The following is a 17,606-nucleotide window of genomic DNA, read 5'->3' on the forward strand; positions in this document are numbered from 1 at the left end:
GATCATCTCTAAATCATTAAGAGTTCTGGGCTGTCGCTTGGCAACTCGCAGCTTCAGCTCCCTCCATAAGTTTTCAATGGGATTAAGGTCTGGTGACTGGCTAGGCCACTCCATGACCCTAATGTGCTTCTTCCTGAGCCACTCCTTTGTTGCCTTGGCTGTATGTTTTGGGTCATTGTCGTGCTGGAAGACCCAGCCACGACCCATTTTTAAGGCCCTGGCGGAGGGAAGGAGGTTGTCACTCAGAATTGTACGGTACATGGCCCCATCCATTCTCCCATTGATGCGGTGAAGTAGTCCTGTGCCCTTAGCAGAGAACACCCCCAAAACATAACATTTCCACCTCCATGCTTGACAGTGGGGACGGTGTTCTTTGGGTCATAGGCAGCATTTCTCTTCCTCCAAACACGGCGAGTGAGTTCATGCCAAAGAGCTCAATTTTTGTCTCATCTGACCACAGCACCTTCTCCCAATCACTCTCGGCATCATCCAGGGTTCACTGGCAAACTTCAGACGGGCCGTCACATGTGCCTTCCGGAGCAGGGGGACCTTGCGGGCACTGCAGGATTGCAATCCGTTATGTCGTAATGTGTTACCAATGGTTTTCGTGGTGACAGTGGTCCCAGCTGCCTTGAGATCATTGACAAGTTCCCCCCTTGTAGTTGTAGGCTGATTTCTAACCTTCCTCATGATCAAGGATACCCCACGAGGTGAGATTTTGCGTGGAGCCCCAGATCTTTGTCGATTGACAGTCATTTTGTACTTCTTTCCATTTTCTTACTATGGCACCAACAGTTGTCTCCTTCTCGCCCAGCGTCTTACTGATGGTTTTGTAGCCCATTCCAGCCTTGTGCAGGTGTATGATCTTGTCCCTGACATCCTTAGACAGCTCCTTGCTCTTGGCCATTTTGTAGAGGTTAGAGTCTGACTGATTCACCTGTATCTTGGACAGGTGTCTTTCATACAGGTGACCATTGCCGACAGCTGGTCTGTCATGCAGGTTAACGAGTTGATTGGAGCATCTACCTGGTCTGTAGGGGCCAGATCTCTTACTGGTTGGTGGGGGATCAAATACTTATTTCCCTCTGCAGAATGCAAATAAATTCATATACTTTCCACAATGTGATTTTCCGGATTTTAATTTGTGATGTGCTATCTCTCACTGTTACCAATACCCTACCCTTCAATTATGGGTGCTCATGTTCTTTGTCAGTGGGCAAACTTACAAAATCAGCAAGGGATCAAATACTTATTTCCCCCACTGTATATTGGGATTCTTCTTTTAGATCTTATCTTGCTCAGAAATAGCACCACTGTTTAGCAGATAATGAGCGCCATACCTCGGACCCCATATTATTTTGGGGAACAGCGAAAGCTGTTCTGAAAGGGGAATCCATTGCTTATGTGGCTGCCAGGAGATGGAAACTGACCTGAACCTCCTCCAGCTCCCCAACCAATTCAAGCAGAGCCAACTAGAAGCAGGAAGGAGCAAGGGTGGTCAGCCAGGGCTATAAGTCAGCCTGCTCTTCAATGGTTGTGTGGGAGTCTCAATCCTTGGGTTGTCGCCAAACCTGGAGGAAAGCATAGGCGGCTTCCAAGCTGGAGACGGACAAGCTCTTGAGTGGAGATTTTGAGTGGTAAGTCACCATCAATTTTATTATTCTCCCCTTCAAACCTTGGTGAAGTCTGAAGTAGTAATGCTGGAATGCTTTATCGGTTGTGCTTGAAAATCTGCATAAAATTTGTGCTTCTTTCATTGCTATATCATTCTCCTCTGCAAAACCTACAAGAAGCTGAATCTAAGTTGACATCTCAAGCTATTAGAATGGATTTTATTTATTTATAACTGAACTTATTTATAACATCATTTATATCCCACAATTATCCAAAATGAATTGGTCCAATGTGGTTAACAAAAGCTTAAAGCAGTAACATATTCAATGGAGGTGTGTCGATCAGACGATTCTTAATTTTGGCTATGCAGACTTGATTTCAAGGAAGAAATTATTGAAAAGAAAAGCTTTGAGATGCTTTCGAAACTCTAGATAGTTTGTCATGTATCTTAGGTTGTTAGGAAGTGAGTTCCACCATTTGATGCTAATGTATGAGAACCCAGTGGAGTAAACTGATTTGTATATGAGTTTCTGACAGTTTGGGAAGAGGGTCAGGTAGTTCCGTGCGTTTATGTTCATGTTTTTTTGGTGGTAGCAAGATTAAATCGCTCCTATATTCTGGGGCGGTGCCAAATAGGATTCAATATATCATGGTGCATAGCTCGAACATTATCCAAGCCCAGATGGGAAGCCACTTATGAAGTGGGTTGGCACTTATGAAGTGAGGGCATCTGAAGATCAGCCTGGCCATTGTATGCTCTACTGTTTGTAGCTTTCTCAATAGTCATCCCTTACAGCCCACGTAGATTGCATTGCAATATTCAGTATGTGCGAGTACCATTGATTGCACTAATAGGTGGAATATGGTATTTGGGAAGTATCCTCTAATTATCCTCAGTTCCCACAATGAATGGAACATTTTAGATGTTACATTTTCCACTTGTTTTTCAACAGACAGTTTTCAGTCTAGTATGATTCCTAGGACCTTAAGGTGTTCCGAGTTGGGGTATGAAGCTCCCTTTATGGTGATGCTGGGTTATGTGGTATCGAAGTATGGTGATGTTATTACAATACGTTGTGTCTTTTCTCTGTTTAGTTTTAGTTTGAAGGCAGAAGCCCAGGACTTCATCGTATTTAGCCTTGTTTTAACAAGATTTGCAATTTTGGTTAGGTCTTGTTCGACAGAGATGTTTATGGTTATATTGCTGGCATAGAAGAATGGGTGAAGTCCTTATTTCGCTAGTGTTTTTGCTAGTGGAATCATGTTGAATAGAGTGGGTGAGATGGGGGACCCGTGTAGGACTCCACCGATTGTTTTCCAGGTTGGTGAGGTTGTGTTGTTCATTTTCACTTGGTATGATCTAGATGTGAGAAATCCCTCAAATATCTGTGAACTACTTCACCAATTCCAATTTCCTCTAGTAGTCTTAGTAAGATGGGGTGGTCTACCATGTTTAAAGCTGAGGACATGTCAAATAGCACCAGTAAGATCTTTTTGCCTAGGCTTATTTGCTTTCCGAATTTGGCTATTACGAATTGTTAGGGCAGTCTCTGTGCTGAACTGTGGTCTGAAGCCATATTGTGAGTCATGGAGTAAGGAGAATTTGCACAGATATTCCATTAGTTATTTGGCAACCATTCCTTCCATGACATTAGCCATGAGAGGGATTGATGCTATTGGTCTATAGTTTTTGACGTCGCCTCTGCTGATCTTTGTGTATTTTGGGATAGGGGTTAGTATTATGTTTTCTTTTTCTGTAGGGTAATGACCCTTTGAATAGCATCGTTGTCATGTAGGCTGTGAGTTGTTCGAAGAAACAGGTTGGGCTTCTTTCATTATATAATTATGGCAGATGTCAATCGAGCAATAGGCTGTAGAGAATCTGGTTGTCATGTGATGGATCTCCTCCAGTTGGGGTGTGTTGAACAAGGACCACAGTATCCGCCATGATGGCTTCACTGTGGCCATTTAATTCCTCAATGTAGGGCTCCATTGCTGTTTCGCCATTCTTGAGATCTTTTCTTAGGATTATTATTTTGTTTTTGAAGTATCTTGCTATGTGGGTTGTCATTTCCTGCAGTCAGTGGTCAGGTGTGTAAAGAAGCATTAACCAGCCCATATAGTTTTCTGATGTTGCTATGGTCTGGTCCAATCTGCTGTTTGTAGTATTGGAATTAGTATTGTCTTATTATAGGCTTGTATATCTTTATCGTCCTTCTCCATGCTGTTTTGTTTTTCTGCCATCTTCATTCTGGTTTTCTGCAGGATCTTTTTAGTGCCCCAAGTTCATTATTAAACCATGGTGTAGTCTTCGGTCTTGAAGTTGTTTTCATCCTTAGCTGTGCTATTTCATCCAATACGGTCTGAGACCTGTTCTACCATTCAAACAGAAAGTTGACTGAATCTGAGTTTGAAGACCATTGGTCATTGTACAGCTCAGTACAGCTTATCTATCTTACCTCAAATGAAAAGTTCCTCTACTATAGACTTTGATCTAATTTTGGACTATGAGGTTTCTCTATTTCTTTCAGAAATCTGGCTTAAACCTAGTGAAGGTGTATTTCCTATAGGCAGCACTATAAACAGTATTTCACTTGGTCTCAAACATGAATTAATTACTGTTACCACTGCTCCCTCTTAAGTTGAGTGGGAGTCCTCCAACTGCAATGCTGCCAGTGGGGGGTGGTGTTTCAATACTGTGCTTTCAATCACTAGGGGCAAGCAGGTTCCCTGGAGTGTCGTATAATCTGGTTGCTGTTGAATGTCGAGGTGTGTTTTCTGTCTAGTTGAGAGGGAAAGATAGTTTGAAGTGGTCCGAACAAATCACTTCCTCCCAGTTCACATTCTCTAGCTTGAAGTTGTGTGCTTCCATGAGTCTGTATGTGAGCAGATCAAGCACATGCCCTTTTACATGGGTTTTGGTTGCAGTTGGGGGGTGGAAGTCCCATTGTTGTATGAAGGTTAAGCTGTCGCTGACATCATTATCATTGAGGTCATCTGCGTGTAGGTTTAGGTCTCTGAGTAGTAGCATGTTCAAGTGGTTGACACATATGTTTGAGATGAAGTCCATAAACTCTGACTGAGTCTGACCACTTGCCAGGGCTCGATAGAATATGAGGCAACATAATTGACTTTGTAGGGTGCTGTCGTGTATGGTGCAAGCAAATATTTCCAAGTGGGGGGTGGGGAGAGTAGAGAGTACAGATCAGTTCTAGCTAGAAAAGGGATCTGTATAGGATGGCTAGGACCTCTCCCTTCTTTTTGTCTCTTGTCAAGTGTGTGATTTTATACCCTTGGGGGGGGCAGAGTTCATATAGGATCGGGTCTTCTCTAGAACAAAGCCAGGTTTCTGTAATGAACAGAGCACCTAGTTTGTCCTCTTTTAGCCACTCTCTTATGATTTCTGCTTTGTTCACCACTGATCTAGCATTGATGTAGCCTTTCGGAATCATCAGGGGTTGTTCCGCAGTTGGGTTTTTGCAGTGAATTTTTATTAACTGGCGGTTCTCTAGTCTGTGGATTTTGTTGATCCCTGTTTTTGTTCTGCGTGGTTCAGGCGACTCATGGGGGTCATGGTTGTAGGCAGCATGTGAACTTGGATGTCTTTCAGGTGACATTTGAGGTGGATGAGAAAATTGGGATCTTGTGACCTTCTCCATGAGATAGTGACAGGGATTTGGAGACTAGGAAGAAAAGTAGCATTAATAGAAGCAGTAGCTTAAGAGAGGGGGTTTCCATCATTTTGTGTTATTTCTTAATGCAGGTAGGCTGGTATTTGGATGGGCTTCCTATTGTGAATAGCTCAGGAGGTTTTCAGGTTTGATGCAGTCTTGGTTTTATGGGGGACATTTTGTATCTTGCTCCGTGCCTTTGGGTTGATTGTTGTGCCAATTTTTCCTTTATTTATTGCATCTGACTGTAGATGTGTTTTTTAAAATTTTGATTATTTATTTATATATTCGTTTATTTTCAATTTTTGCTTGTTGTTTATTTAATGGCAATCGAACTTTCTTCTTTTGGGTGAGGGGTGCCGGTGTTGTCCTGGTCTTTTGCTTTATGGTGGGCATGTGCTTGGGAGGTGTGGGTTTATATTTATTTATTTTATGCTATCCTCTTTCCAGTCCACCCTATTCCTTGCCAAACAGGACTATTACATCCAATTGACTAATTCTCTCAGCTCCAACCCTCGTCGTCTCTTCGCCACCCTTAACTCCCTCCTCAAAGTGCCCTCCGCCCCCCCCCTCTCCTCAATCACTGGCTGACTACTTCCGTGACAAGGTGCAGAAGATCAACCTTGAGTTCACTACCAAGCCACCTCCTCCTCTTCACCCTTCAACCCACTCCCTCAACCAACCAACCCAGGCCTCCTTCTCCTCTTTTCCTGATATCACCGAAGAGGAAACCGCCCACCTTCTTTCCTCCTCGAAATGCACAACTTGTTCCTCTGATCCCATCCCCACCAACTTACTTAACACCATCTCTTCTACTGTTACCCCCCCCCCCCATCTGCCATATCCTCAATCTCTCTCTCTCCACTGCAACTGTCCCCAACACCTTCAAGCATGCCGTAGTCACACCACTCCTCAAAATAACATCACTAGACCCTACCTGTCCCTCCAACTACCGCCCCATCTCCCTCCTACCCTTCCTCTCCAAGATACTCAAATGCGCCGTTCACAGTCGCTGCCTTGATTTTCTCTCCTCTCATGCCATCCTCGATCCGCTTCAATCCGGTTTTTGCCCTCTACACTCGACAGAAACGGCACTCACTAAAGTCTGTAATGACCTGTTCCTTGCCAAATCCAAAGGTCACTACTCCATCCTCATCCTCCTCGACCTATCTGCCGCTTTTGACACTGTCAATCATGATTTACTTCTTGCCACACTGTCCTCATTTGGGTTCCAGGGCTCTGTCCTCTCCTGGTTCTCCTCTTATCTCTCCCACCGTACCTTCAGAGTACATTCTCATGGATCTTCCTCCACCCCCATCCCGCTCTCTGTTGGAGTTCCCCAGGGATCTGTCCTTGGACCCCTTCTTTTTTCAATCTACATCTCTTCCCTGGGCTCGCTGATCTCATCTCATGGTTTCCAATATCATCTTTATGCTGATGACACCCAGCTTTAATGCTCCACACCAGACATCACTGCGGAAACCCAGGCCAAAGTATTGGCCTGCTTATCCGACATTGCTGCTTGGATGTCCAACCGCCACCTGAAACTGAACATGGCCAAGACCGAGCTTATCGTCTTTCCACCAAAACCCACTTCTCCTCTTCCTCCACTCTCTATCTCAGTCGATAACACCCTCACCCTCCCCATCTCATCTGCCCGCAACCTCTGAGTTATCTTCGACTCCTCCCTCTCCTTCTCTGCGCATATCCAGCAGATAGCCAAGACCTGTCGCTTCTTTCTCTTTAACATTAGCAAAATTCGCCCTTTCCTCTCTGAGCACACCACCCGAACTCTCATCCACTCTCTCATTACCTCTCGCCTTGACTACTGTAACCTATTCCTCACTGGCCTCCCACTTAACCATCTATCCCCCCTTCAATCCGTCCCCCTTCAATCCGTTCAGAACTCTGCTGCACATCTTATATTCCGCCTGGACCGTTATGCTCATATCACCCCTCTCCTCAAGTAACTTCACTGGCTTCCGATCAGGTACCGCATACAGTTCAAGCTCCTCCTTCTAACCTACAAATGCACTCAGTCTGCAGCCCCTCATTACCTCTCTACCCTCATCTTCCCTTACGTTCCCACCCGAATCCTCTGCTCACAGGACAAATCCCTCCTCTCAGTACCCTTCTCCACCACTGCCAACTCCAGGCTCCGCCCTTTCTGCCTCGCCTCACCCTAAGCTTGGAATAAACTTCCTGAGCCCTTACGCCAAGCCCCCTCCCTGCCCATCTTCAAATCGTTGCTCAAAGCCCACCTCTTCAATGTCACCTTCAGCACCTAACCTTTATACCTCTATTCAGGAAATCTAGACTGCCCAATTTGACTGCCCCTATTTGACTGACTGTACATTTGTCCTTTAGATTGTAAGCTCCTTGAGCAAGGACTGTCCTTCTATGTTAAACTGTACATCGCTGCATAACCCTAGTAGCGCTTTAGAAATGTTAAGTAGTAGTAGTAGTAGTATTCCAGTGTGGGAAGAGGTACCCTTCGTCTCACCAATGTTGAGGGTGTTAAGACTTCCTTGTTCCTTAGCCCTGTCCTGTGTTGTGTGGCTGGTGGCAGGGAGAGCAGATGGGGTGTCCCTCGCCATGGGGGGGCTGGCACTTCGTCTTTTGGCTGTGATCTTGGCTCATTCCAGCTACATGGACTCAGCAAGAACGGCATGAGGCAGGATGATGCCCCAGTTCCTCGGTGTTCAGATGGGCCTTTCTTGGTGTGGGAGGAGCTGCTACTTGACTTCCAGATGCCGGGTAGATGCCTCCTTGGGTTGGAGCCAGGTGTGCTGTACTCAATGGCAGGGAGTGCGGGGTGAGTGCCTGTCATGGCAGTGGAGCTGGTGCTCGTCCTTGGATGCGGGTTGAGCCACCTTCTGTGTTCTGGGTCCATTTGGCGTGGCTCAAGTGTTGGGAGCTGGCGTGATACCTTTGCTTCACGACTGTACTTCTTTCAGAGTTCTGGTCACCGTGAATGTCTCTCTTCAGGACTTCCTTGGTTTTCCTTATTTCCTCTCAGTGGCCCTCACCTCTGCTAAGTCCATTTTAGCTTGCCAAACGTCTGGTGCTGCACAAGCAGCTGCACCTCCTTGACTGGTTTATCCATGACAGCACCAAGGCAACTCCTCTACGTCATGACATGGTCATCGAAAAGGGAATGGGGAGTCACCCAGGCACAAATTTCTGCAGCTCTCAACAGCACTGTCCCAAAGAACTGATAAACAGATACACAACACAGGCACTGAGCTCACGACCTGAGTACCAAATCAGTACAAGAATACAGATGCGATGCCAAGTGAATTGCTTTCGTAGTAAGTTACAATCTCCTTCTTTAAATATGTCAGCGAGGTACATTAATTTTAAGCCTTCCTTCGAAGATTTAAAAGCTTCTTACACTGGATTTAATCAAGATAGAGGACTGTTGTTGAGCAAGATTGAGAACTTTAATAGCTCTCTGAATCTGAGGTTTCTTAAATTTGCCACAATCCAAATTGGCAAGTCCTAACGACATCTACTTTTTTTTTTCAGATCAGTGCTGTGATATCCCAAAAATGCAGTACTTCCCTATGCAAAAAATCTATCTGACACAGCTTGTAAGAGCTGTTCTACCTTTAGATGAATTAGTTAGTATGGAGTCATCAGCAGAAGAAGTTTGAGGAAGAAGTACTTTGTTCATTATCTTTGTCTTTCATCAAAATAAGGAATCCATACTAAAGGCTATATTATCAAGCTAGTAGCAACACTAACTTTCTGGGTGCTAAGATTCAGTTGTTTCTGGATGTTTCTAAATGGGCACAGATGAGGAGAAAAAGAATTCTTGAATTAAGGCAAGCCACAGTTTCCTTAGTAGCAACTTTTCAGTTAAGGTTCCTTTGAAAAATGTATTGTCAATTTTCTAATACTTATTATGTTTTTTATGAACATTCTTGGTTAAGGTTTTTTCTTGAAGGGAATGATGTTACTATTTTAGTTCTAGCTATTGTATTTCAGATCAGTATGTTAACAGTATGACTGATGATTCTTATCTTCTTTTTATTTCTTGAAATGTCAGCTTCCTATGACTTGAGAATTCTTGATCCTCCAATTGTAGACTATTTGATTTATATTACTGCTTTTCACGTTTGTTTCTAAATTTCCTTCTCAAAGATTAATCTTTGATTGTTATAATTTAAATGCAAATAAATAAATAAAAACAATACTGAGGTGAGCTTAAGACAGCATGGAGGCCCTTTGTGTGGAAACAAAGATGAATAATTGGGACTCCAATGCACATAGAATGTAACTGGCTTAAATTAAGCAGGTAGGTAGGTAGGGAGCTTGTTTTATAGGTTGTTGGATGCTATATTGCATGGCTTTTGGTTAATGTTTTCTTCTGTAAGCTGAAATGCTGAAAATTTGATGTCCTGCAATACTATTTATATTGATCAAAATTCATAGTTACTGTATGCAGACAAATTCTGCTGCTTATTTTTCTTTTTCTTAACAAATGGGAATTGTCTTGAGTATATGCTACTGACATATAAGTAAAGTATGTTGCAAAAGCTAAAAAAACAAAAACAACTTTGCGAAACTGACTGGCAGCATCATTAATGGGTCAATAAACAAAGCAATCATAATGCTCAACTGACAAAACATTGCAAGAATTCTTATTAAAAGAAAGTGTTTCCCACAGTGAATTTTAAAAATGCAGTTTCAAAGTACTACAATGGATAAATATGTTTTCATTAATATGTGTATTAAACAAAAGACTACGAAAGCTGGGCCTGAAAAACAAAGCAGGCTTGGAGATGAAGCACCATGGTCATATAGCCAGGTGGTTACTTAATCAGGAACTAAGAAATAAGAAACAGAGCAGTAAGAGCAATTTTTAAGAAATGCTCTCTAAGCTGTGTAGATGATCAACACCAGGACGTCAGACTCACGGAAACAGAACGAAGCCTTGCGCCGGAAGAAGAGGACCTCGTCTGGCATGGGTTGGGGTCCCCTGCCAGCAAAGGTAGCCAACGGCGACGGAGGGTTGGCAGCAGGAGGGGGGGGGGTAGAGAGGGTCGTTGGCAGGGGGGTCTAGGGAGAAATCTACGGGGGCCCAGGCCCCCGTGGCACAACACAGCTACGCCACTGCTGCCTACCAGCCCACCTGCCTACCAGCTCCGTCGATAGACAGATGACCCTCTTCTCCTGCCACCTGGCACCCAGCCTTAAAAAAAAAACCAAAAAACTATGAAGCGACTCAGGTCTGCTCTGTTGTAAAGGAAGCAAATCGACTCGGCCCTTCCCGCACTGTGTCCCGCCCTCGCAGAAATAGGAAGTTACATCAGAGGGCAGGACACAGTGAGGGAAGGGCCGACAAGATTTGCTTCCTTTACAGCAGAGCAGACGCGAGGCGCCTCACAGATTTTTTTTTTAAGGCTGGGTGGCAGGAGAAGAGGGCCGTCTGTCCGTTGATGGAGCTGGTAGGCAGGTGGGGCCTGGGTCGGGGAGAGGGGCTCAGATGGGAGGTGGGGACTGGGTCGGGGAGGGGGGCTCAGACGGGAGGTGGGGATGGGGACTGGGTGGGGGGGCTCAGATGTGAGAAGGGGACTAGGTCTGGGGGGTGCTCAGATGGGAGAAGGGGACTGGGTCTGGGGAGGCTCAGATGGCAGAAGGGGACTGGGTCTGGGGGGGGCTCAGATGGGAGAAGGGGACAGGGACTGGTTGGGGGGGGGCTCTAATGCAAGGCATGTGGATGAAGGGGACAAACTGGGGGCTGAAAAGGAGGGTAGGTGGGATAAGGGGGCTATAGAAATGATTTGTAGTTACAGTAGTAGTACTGGAACAGGGGGGGGGGGGCTGAAAAGGGGACAGGGAGAAGTGGCTGAGGCTGAAGCGGGACTGGTGGGAGAAAAGTGCTGGGGTTGAAACTGGTGACTGGGGGATGAAAAGGGGACAAGAAGAAGTGGTTGGGGCTGAAATGGGGACTGAAAAGGAGGGGCAGGTGGGAGATGTGGGCTGGGGCTGGAACTAGGGGGCAGGTGGGATAATGGGGCTGGAACTGGGGGCCGAAAAGAAGGGGCAGCGAGAGGGAGGGCTGACCCTGGATGGATGGGAGAGGGAGAGCAAATGGTGGATTGAAGGGGCAGAGAGAAAGGGCAGACAATGGATGGAAGGTACGGCAGAGAGGGCGGACACTGGATGGCAGAGAGAGAGAGCGAAGATAGATGCTGGATGGAAGGAAGACAGTGAAAAGAAGATGAGGAAAGCAGAAACCAGAGACAACTGTAAATAAAATATATATTTTTATTTTTTGCTTTAGGATAAAGTAGTATTGTAGATGTGTTAATGTTTATAAATAGAGCATGTAAATAAGGTAATCTTTTTATTGGACTCATTTTAATACATTTTGACTAACTTTCGGAGAACAAAACCCCCTTCCTCAGGTCAGGATAGGACACTGTAACAGCACTATACTGTATTGAACTGAGGAAGGAGGTTTTGGCCTCTGAAAGCTAAATGTATTAGTCCAATAAAATGGTATTATTTTATTTTCTGTATTTGTTTTATTTCTATTTGTTAATTTGTAAAGTGGTGATTGGAATTTGATAGTTTTTTTCAAATTTACATCTGCTGTCTTTATATTTTGCACAGTACTAGGGGACATTTTCTGTTTCTGTGGTGTTGCATTGTATGCAGAGTCTGGCATCTTGGGGGTTCAGTTTAATTTTTGTCTAAATAGAAAGTTTGTGATTACTTATTCTATAGTGAATTAGGGTGTATCTGTGTTTGTGAAAAAGACATGGCTTTCAGTTGGCATTGACTGTGCAGGATCGACGATCTGTACTATTCTGTCTGGTTTCGTTTTACAATAGGTGAATTGATGTTCTAGTGCTCACTGTAGTGTTTAAGATGCTTTCCTTTTCCTTGTGTGACTTGTAGAAATGACTGCTTAAGGTCTACAGCCCCGCCCAGCGCATCCCAGGATGCACTGGGAGGGGCTGGGTGCCGCCATTTTGCGGCAGCGTCAACCCAAGGAAGAGGAGGGAGGCAGGCTACCTCCCTCCTCCAACTAAGGTAGGGGGGTCGGGAGGGTGTTCTTTTTGCCACTGGACCACCAGGGATTCGGCAGACAATGCTGGAGGGGGGAGTTGGGGTGGGCGGGAGGTCTGCCGGACCTCCAGCCCTCCCCCCCATCGCTCGCTGGGAGGGGGGGGTTTGGCCGGCGGCCACTAGACCACCATGGACCATTTTCTGGGGTTTGGGGGAGCTGGAGACCCACCGGATCTCCAGTCCTCCCTGAACCTGGGGGGGGGGGGGGGAGGAACTGGAGGTCCACCGGACCTCCAGCCCCCTGTTGGCAGGTTTGCTTTGGGGGGGGGAACGGGGCCTCCCCAATGATCCGCAAACCCTAACGCCAGCTCGGAGCTGGTGTAGGGTTTGCCGCGGCCAGCGACCCAAATTTTGGCGCGCTGATCACTGATCACTGGCGATGAACATACTAAGCCCTGTTTAGCATGCATTAGCATGCTACTTGCGCAAAGAGCCCTCGAGCGCGTTGTTTCATGTGCTCGAGGGCTCTGATCATGGGGTGGTAGCAGGCGTCGGCGCTAGTATGGCGCTAACATCCTCTAGCGCTGGCGTTTGCTTTTGATCATCTGCCTGTCAGGCATTATTAAGGAGTATCCCAAGAAACACTACTCACACCTAGTGCCCACCCATATTAGCTCTGGGCCCACCCAAAATGTCAGGTCTGGCTACACCACTGCTTTAAAAGATAAAGCCATCAGTGGTCTCAAGTTCTCACGAGCAGAGTGTCTGTGGCAGTTCAGCAGCTTTGTGGAATTTTTTTTACACTGCATGCCTGGATTTTCATGGACTTCTTCTGCATTTAGGGAGTCTTGCTCCCCACCAACCAGCTGCCTTTCAATAAGGTGCCCTTCTCCTATAAAAGCAGGAAAAGTGCAAGCCCTGGCTTAGGTCATACATATGCAGCTTTCTTGTAGCACTGAGAAGTCTTGGTCTCTACTTTATAGAAGTAGCATTGTTCTCAATATCTCACCATCTCCTACCTTGCTGTGCTGTGTCTTCGAATAGTGATAAAAGAACATATTAAATTGCTTCTGGTATTGCTCCTTCAGCTCATAAACTCCATGGCCAGACACACCTGGCTTCCTAAACAACCCGAAACAAGATATGGATTTTGAACAATTCTGAAATTACACCCTCATGCTTCTGAAATACCGTACAATATAATTTGATATGATTATATAATCACCAAACTTAACCCCCCCCCCCCCCCAACCTCTATTTTACAAAGCCATGCTACCGGTTGCCGGTGCGTAATGCTGACAAAGCCCATTCAAAGTGAATGGGCCGTGCGGTTTTGTAAAACGGAGGGGGTTAATAATTTACATTCAAACCACATAAAATACTTAAATAAACTTAGCATTTTGTTACTTGCAAAAATATGGCAAAAGCAGACAGAAATAGGAAAAAAGTATTAAACATTATCCTCAGTACAGAATTATATAAGGAAAACTGCAATGAAGAAAATATATAAGGAGTGATATAGACTTTCCTAACATCTCAGACTCTCTAAACAGAAAATTATAAAGCTGATATTCAAAAGCACTTAGAATCCAAAATACAATGCTGGCCATATAATGCTTCTGATTAAATTTCTTACCATGCAGAAAGTATAACTTTTAATCTAATAGGGAAATTCTATAAAAAGGCACCTACAGATTTATGCACACCTTGCATGTGTAAATGTGGGTTAAATTAGCACTTATATGTCTAAGCACCCTAAGCGCTATTCTATAAGCAGACTATTGAACCCAACCTTTCAAGGCTTTTTTCCCCTTGGTCCCTCTCTTCAGACCCACCCACCCAACACGAGGTTTAATCTGACCATCAGACAATTCGAAGTTTTGCTGTTATTACAATCCCCCATAGAACTCGATTCTCAAATATGTAAATTAATTCTAATTAATTATGGGAATACTTCTCATTCTACCTCTGTGCATTTTTTGTATTGCTTTTCAGGGGCTTAGGTTGGACAATTTGACTTACTTTACCAGAACTTGGTTTAGATGAAATCTGATTTTTGCATTGGTGTTTGATTGAATTTCTTGTATGATAGCTTTCTTGTTATTTTTATTTTGCTTTTTTTCCTGATTTTATTTTTATATTTGTACACTACCTTTACTTGCATTGCCAAAAAGACAGTTTTATCAAATCTAAATAAATGATAACCTAGGCTCAAATCATTCGTTTCTTTGTTTAAGAGGACAACCCACCACCACCACCATCTTCCCTACCATTTCTCCCTGTAAAATCAATGTTAGGGTGCACACAGATATTAAAATCCCTTCCCAGCATGATACTTCCCATAGCAAACTCTATCACTAACTTAATTCCCTCAAAGAACTCTCTATGGTTGTCACTGGGTGCATAAATACTACTAAACTTCAGGACTTCAACAGCCCTGTCAGAAAACCCATCTCCCCAGATGATCTCATTTCACTCCCAAAATCTCAGGGTAAACCACCATATGGAACAGAATTGCCACTCCCCTCCTCTTATTCCCCGACACATCAGAGGCTGATTCTAATATGGTGACGTTTTTCAGCAGCAGCCACCTATGATGCTCTTTTCACAGATGAAGCAGCATCTTTAAATAAGAGGAATCATCTTTTTTGGGGAATGGAAGCTGAACTGGACCAAAGAAAAAACAGCAAATGGAGTATGGTGTAAATTTTAATTTATTAATATAAAAATTCTCAATGTGACTGCACAACAGTGAAACTAGTTTAGTGACAGCGTTCTGCACTTCAATCTGTCTAAACTCTGAAATGTTCTTGCAAACTGAGTGCTTTATTCAGGCTTACCTGCCATTATAGTGTGACTGTGCATTAGCCTTTGAGAGTCACAATATTGCTGTATCTCTGATGGAGGTGGTGGCTGAAATACAAATGTGCTGGGTATTTTAATATTAATAAATTAGCTTGTATGCCACACTTCGTTTTCCTTGGACCAGCTCTACTATTCATGCAGACTGCTAGAGATTGTCTCTTTTTCTGTGATTACTGGGTGCACTTAGGCAATTAACCCTAAGTGCACCCTTTAACCCTCAATAACCCACACCCATTCATCACAACTAGGCCCCCACCCCAGGCATATATTCTCAGCTCACTAGACTACACAATACTACTGCAGACTTTCACCTCCAAGCTAGCATTCAAACTCTCTCCCAAAGCATTCAAATCCAAGGAAACTTAGCCCCCTGCTCAAATCCTCTTTCCCCCTATCCCCTACCCCATCCAGAGTCAAGGTTGCATTCCCTGTACCAATCCTGAAGATCCAGGCTTCCATTCTCAGCCCCACTCAGAGTGACATCGGCAGAAACACACCATTTAAACTTAACCCTACAGAAGTGTTGCACCATGATGGCACATGTGAAAGCAGTGCAATCAAGGGGTAAGACATACTCCTTTCATGCTCCATGGGGCAGTTATGCCCCTGTATAAGACCTATCCACTTGCGTTCTTTGTGCTGTTTTTCTACTTTGTTTTGTTGTACATTTGCTGATGGATTACTCAACTATTCCCATTCTCAATGGAAGATTACATTTTCCCTTAGGTAAGGGGAGGTGGCTGTACCAGGTAAAATCCATTGATGGATTTCAACAACCTGCTCCCAGTTCTCCTAAACACCTTCTACTGCTTGATTCTTCGGCTCCTATCTCATTCACTACACTTAATGTTAGCCCTCAAAATGAAAAGTTCTTCTACTTAGTCTTTGATCTAATTTTGGACTATGGGGGTTTCTTTTCTAGTTCTCTCAGAAATCCAGCTTAAACCTGGTGAAGGTGTACTTCCATAGGTAGCTCTATAAACATCCTTTTAGTAGACATGGGGGAGGGTCGACTTATTTCACTTGGTCTCAAACATGAATTACCACTGTTCCCTCTAAGCTGAGTGGGAGTCCTCCAACTGCAATGCTGCCAGTGGGAGGGGGGGGGGGGGGGAAGGGGTTAGGTGTTTCAATACTGTGTTTAATCACTAGGGGCAAGCAGGTTCCCAGGAGTCTTGCAGAGTTTACCTGTGCCTCACTATTGAAAATGTGATAATGAAACAGCACTTCCTACTGGCTGGACCGTAGGTGGACTCCCAATCAGCTTAGAGGGAACAGTGACTGTTACTTCTCCAGTCTCCTTATCTTGGAATGATCAATTTCTATTCCTCTGTCAGCATAAACCTGATTGCTTGTGTGAACTGCAGGACCCCTGCAGTTGCACAGAATTCCCCCAGGAGTAATTTTACCCTTGCAAGTCACTAGAGATTCCTCTTCACAGTCTACCTCATTGATCTCTGTCACATGGTCTATTTCAATATAATCTCAGCCCTCTTTCTCACTAATGTGCTAGACTGTAATCAGCTTTCTCTTTTGGATCCTATTCCATCATTTCTACTTTACAAAACCTGAACTGGGCCTGACATGTTCAATTCTGGGCCAAACTTTTGCCTCTCTGAAGGACATCTTCCAAAGTGATGGAAAAGTGCTGTTCTACCATTGTTGAGGGGGGAGGGGGGAGTACCCTAGATCCTCTGACTCCAGCCAATCATCACCCTATATCCAAGACTGTGGAAAAGGTAGTATGTTTATGTTTATTCTAAGGCTGTACACTGATTAAAAATTTTAATTGTGCGATTAATTACATGAGCCAAATGTAAAAAAATAAAAATAAAAAAGAAAGTTGAAATAAATTTAGCATGTACACATAGTTGCTTACATTTTTTTTATTGTTCATAAATGTTCCACAAACAACGTTGATTCCAGTTACCTTAACACAATTCCTTCAGGTATGCAAAAGGCAATTCTATAAGTTTGTGCATAGAGATGTGTACCAATTAAGTGCCAAAAAGTGGCTTTCATAAATATATATTTTTGGATTTAGCTGGCGTGTTTCTCAGTATTAGCTGTAAGAATCTAATTTTGTACTTGAGGCAATGTAAAGTTAAATGACTTGCAAGACTTGAACCTGGCTTTGCTGGTTGTCAGCCTGGTACTCTAACCACGAGGCTACTCCTCCACTTGGGTGCAGATGCTCAAAACTCTGGTGCTATACAAAACAGTACCGGAAAATACCACAGTTACACTGCTGAAAAAGAGCTCCCCAATGCTCAGTGCTAATGGTATGGAAATTTTAAGCACGCTGTTAGCACTGAGCATTGGTAAGTAAAGTTGGTGGGCGGGCATGCTCATCACTTGTACACAAGACCTGTGTGAAGGTGCATGTGGTTCGCCACTCAACAGACCCATTTTAGGAAGAAGGAAGAGATAAAA

General features: G+C 44.2%; 1 protein-coding gene across 1 annotated transcript in view; it reads right to left on the reverse strand.

Annotated features, from left to right (window-relative positions):
* The window catches only part of UBR1 (ubiquitin protein ligase E3 component n-recognin 1), a 718,041-nt gene that overhangs the window by 301,570 nt on the left and 398,865 nt on the right, over positions 1-17,606 (reverse strand). Inside the window, exon 23 of the mRNA XM_030215524.1 lies at positions 13,328-13,430. Coding sequence (XP_030071384.1) covers positions 13,328-13,430 — 103 coding nt within the window. The remainder of the gene's footprint in view (positions 1-13,327; positions 13,431-17,606) is intronic.

This window comes from Microcaecilia unicolor, chromosome 9, assembly GCF_901765095.1.
Source record: "Microcaecilia unicolor chromosome 9, aMicUni1.1, whole genome shotgun sequence".
In the NCBI taxonomy this organism is placed as follows: Eukaryota; Metazoa; Chordata; class Amphibia; order Gymnophiona; family Siphonopidae; genus Microcaecilia; species Microcaecilia unicolor.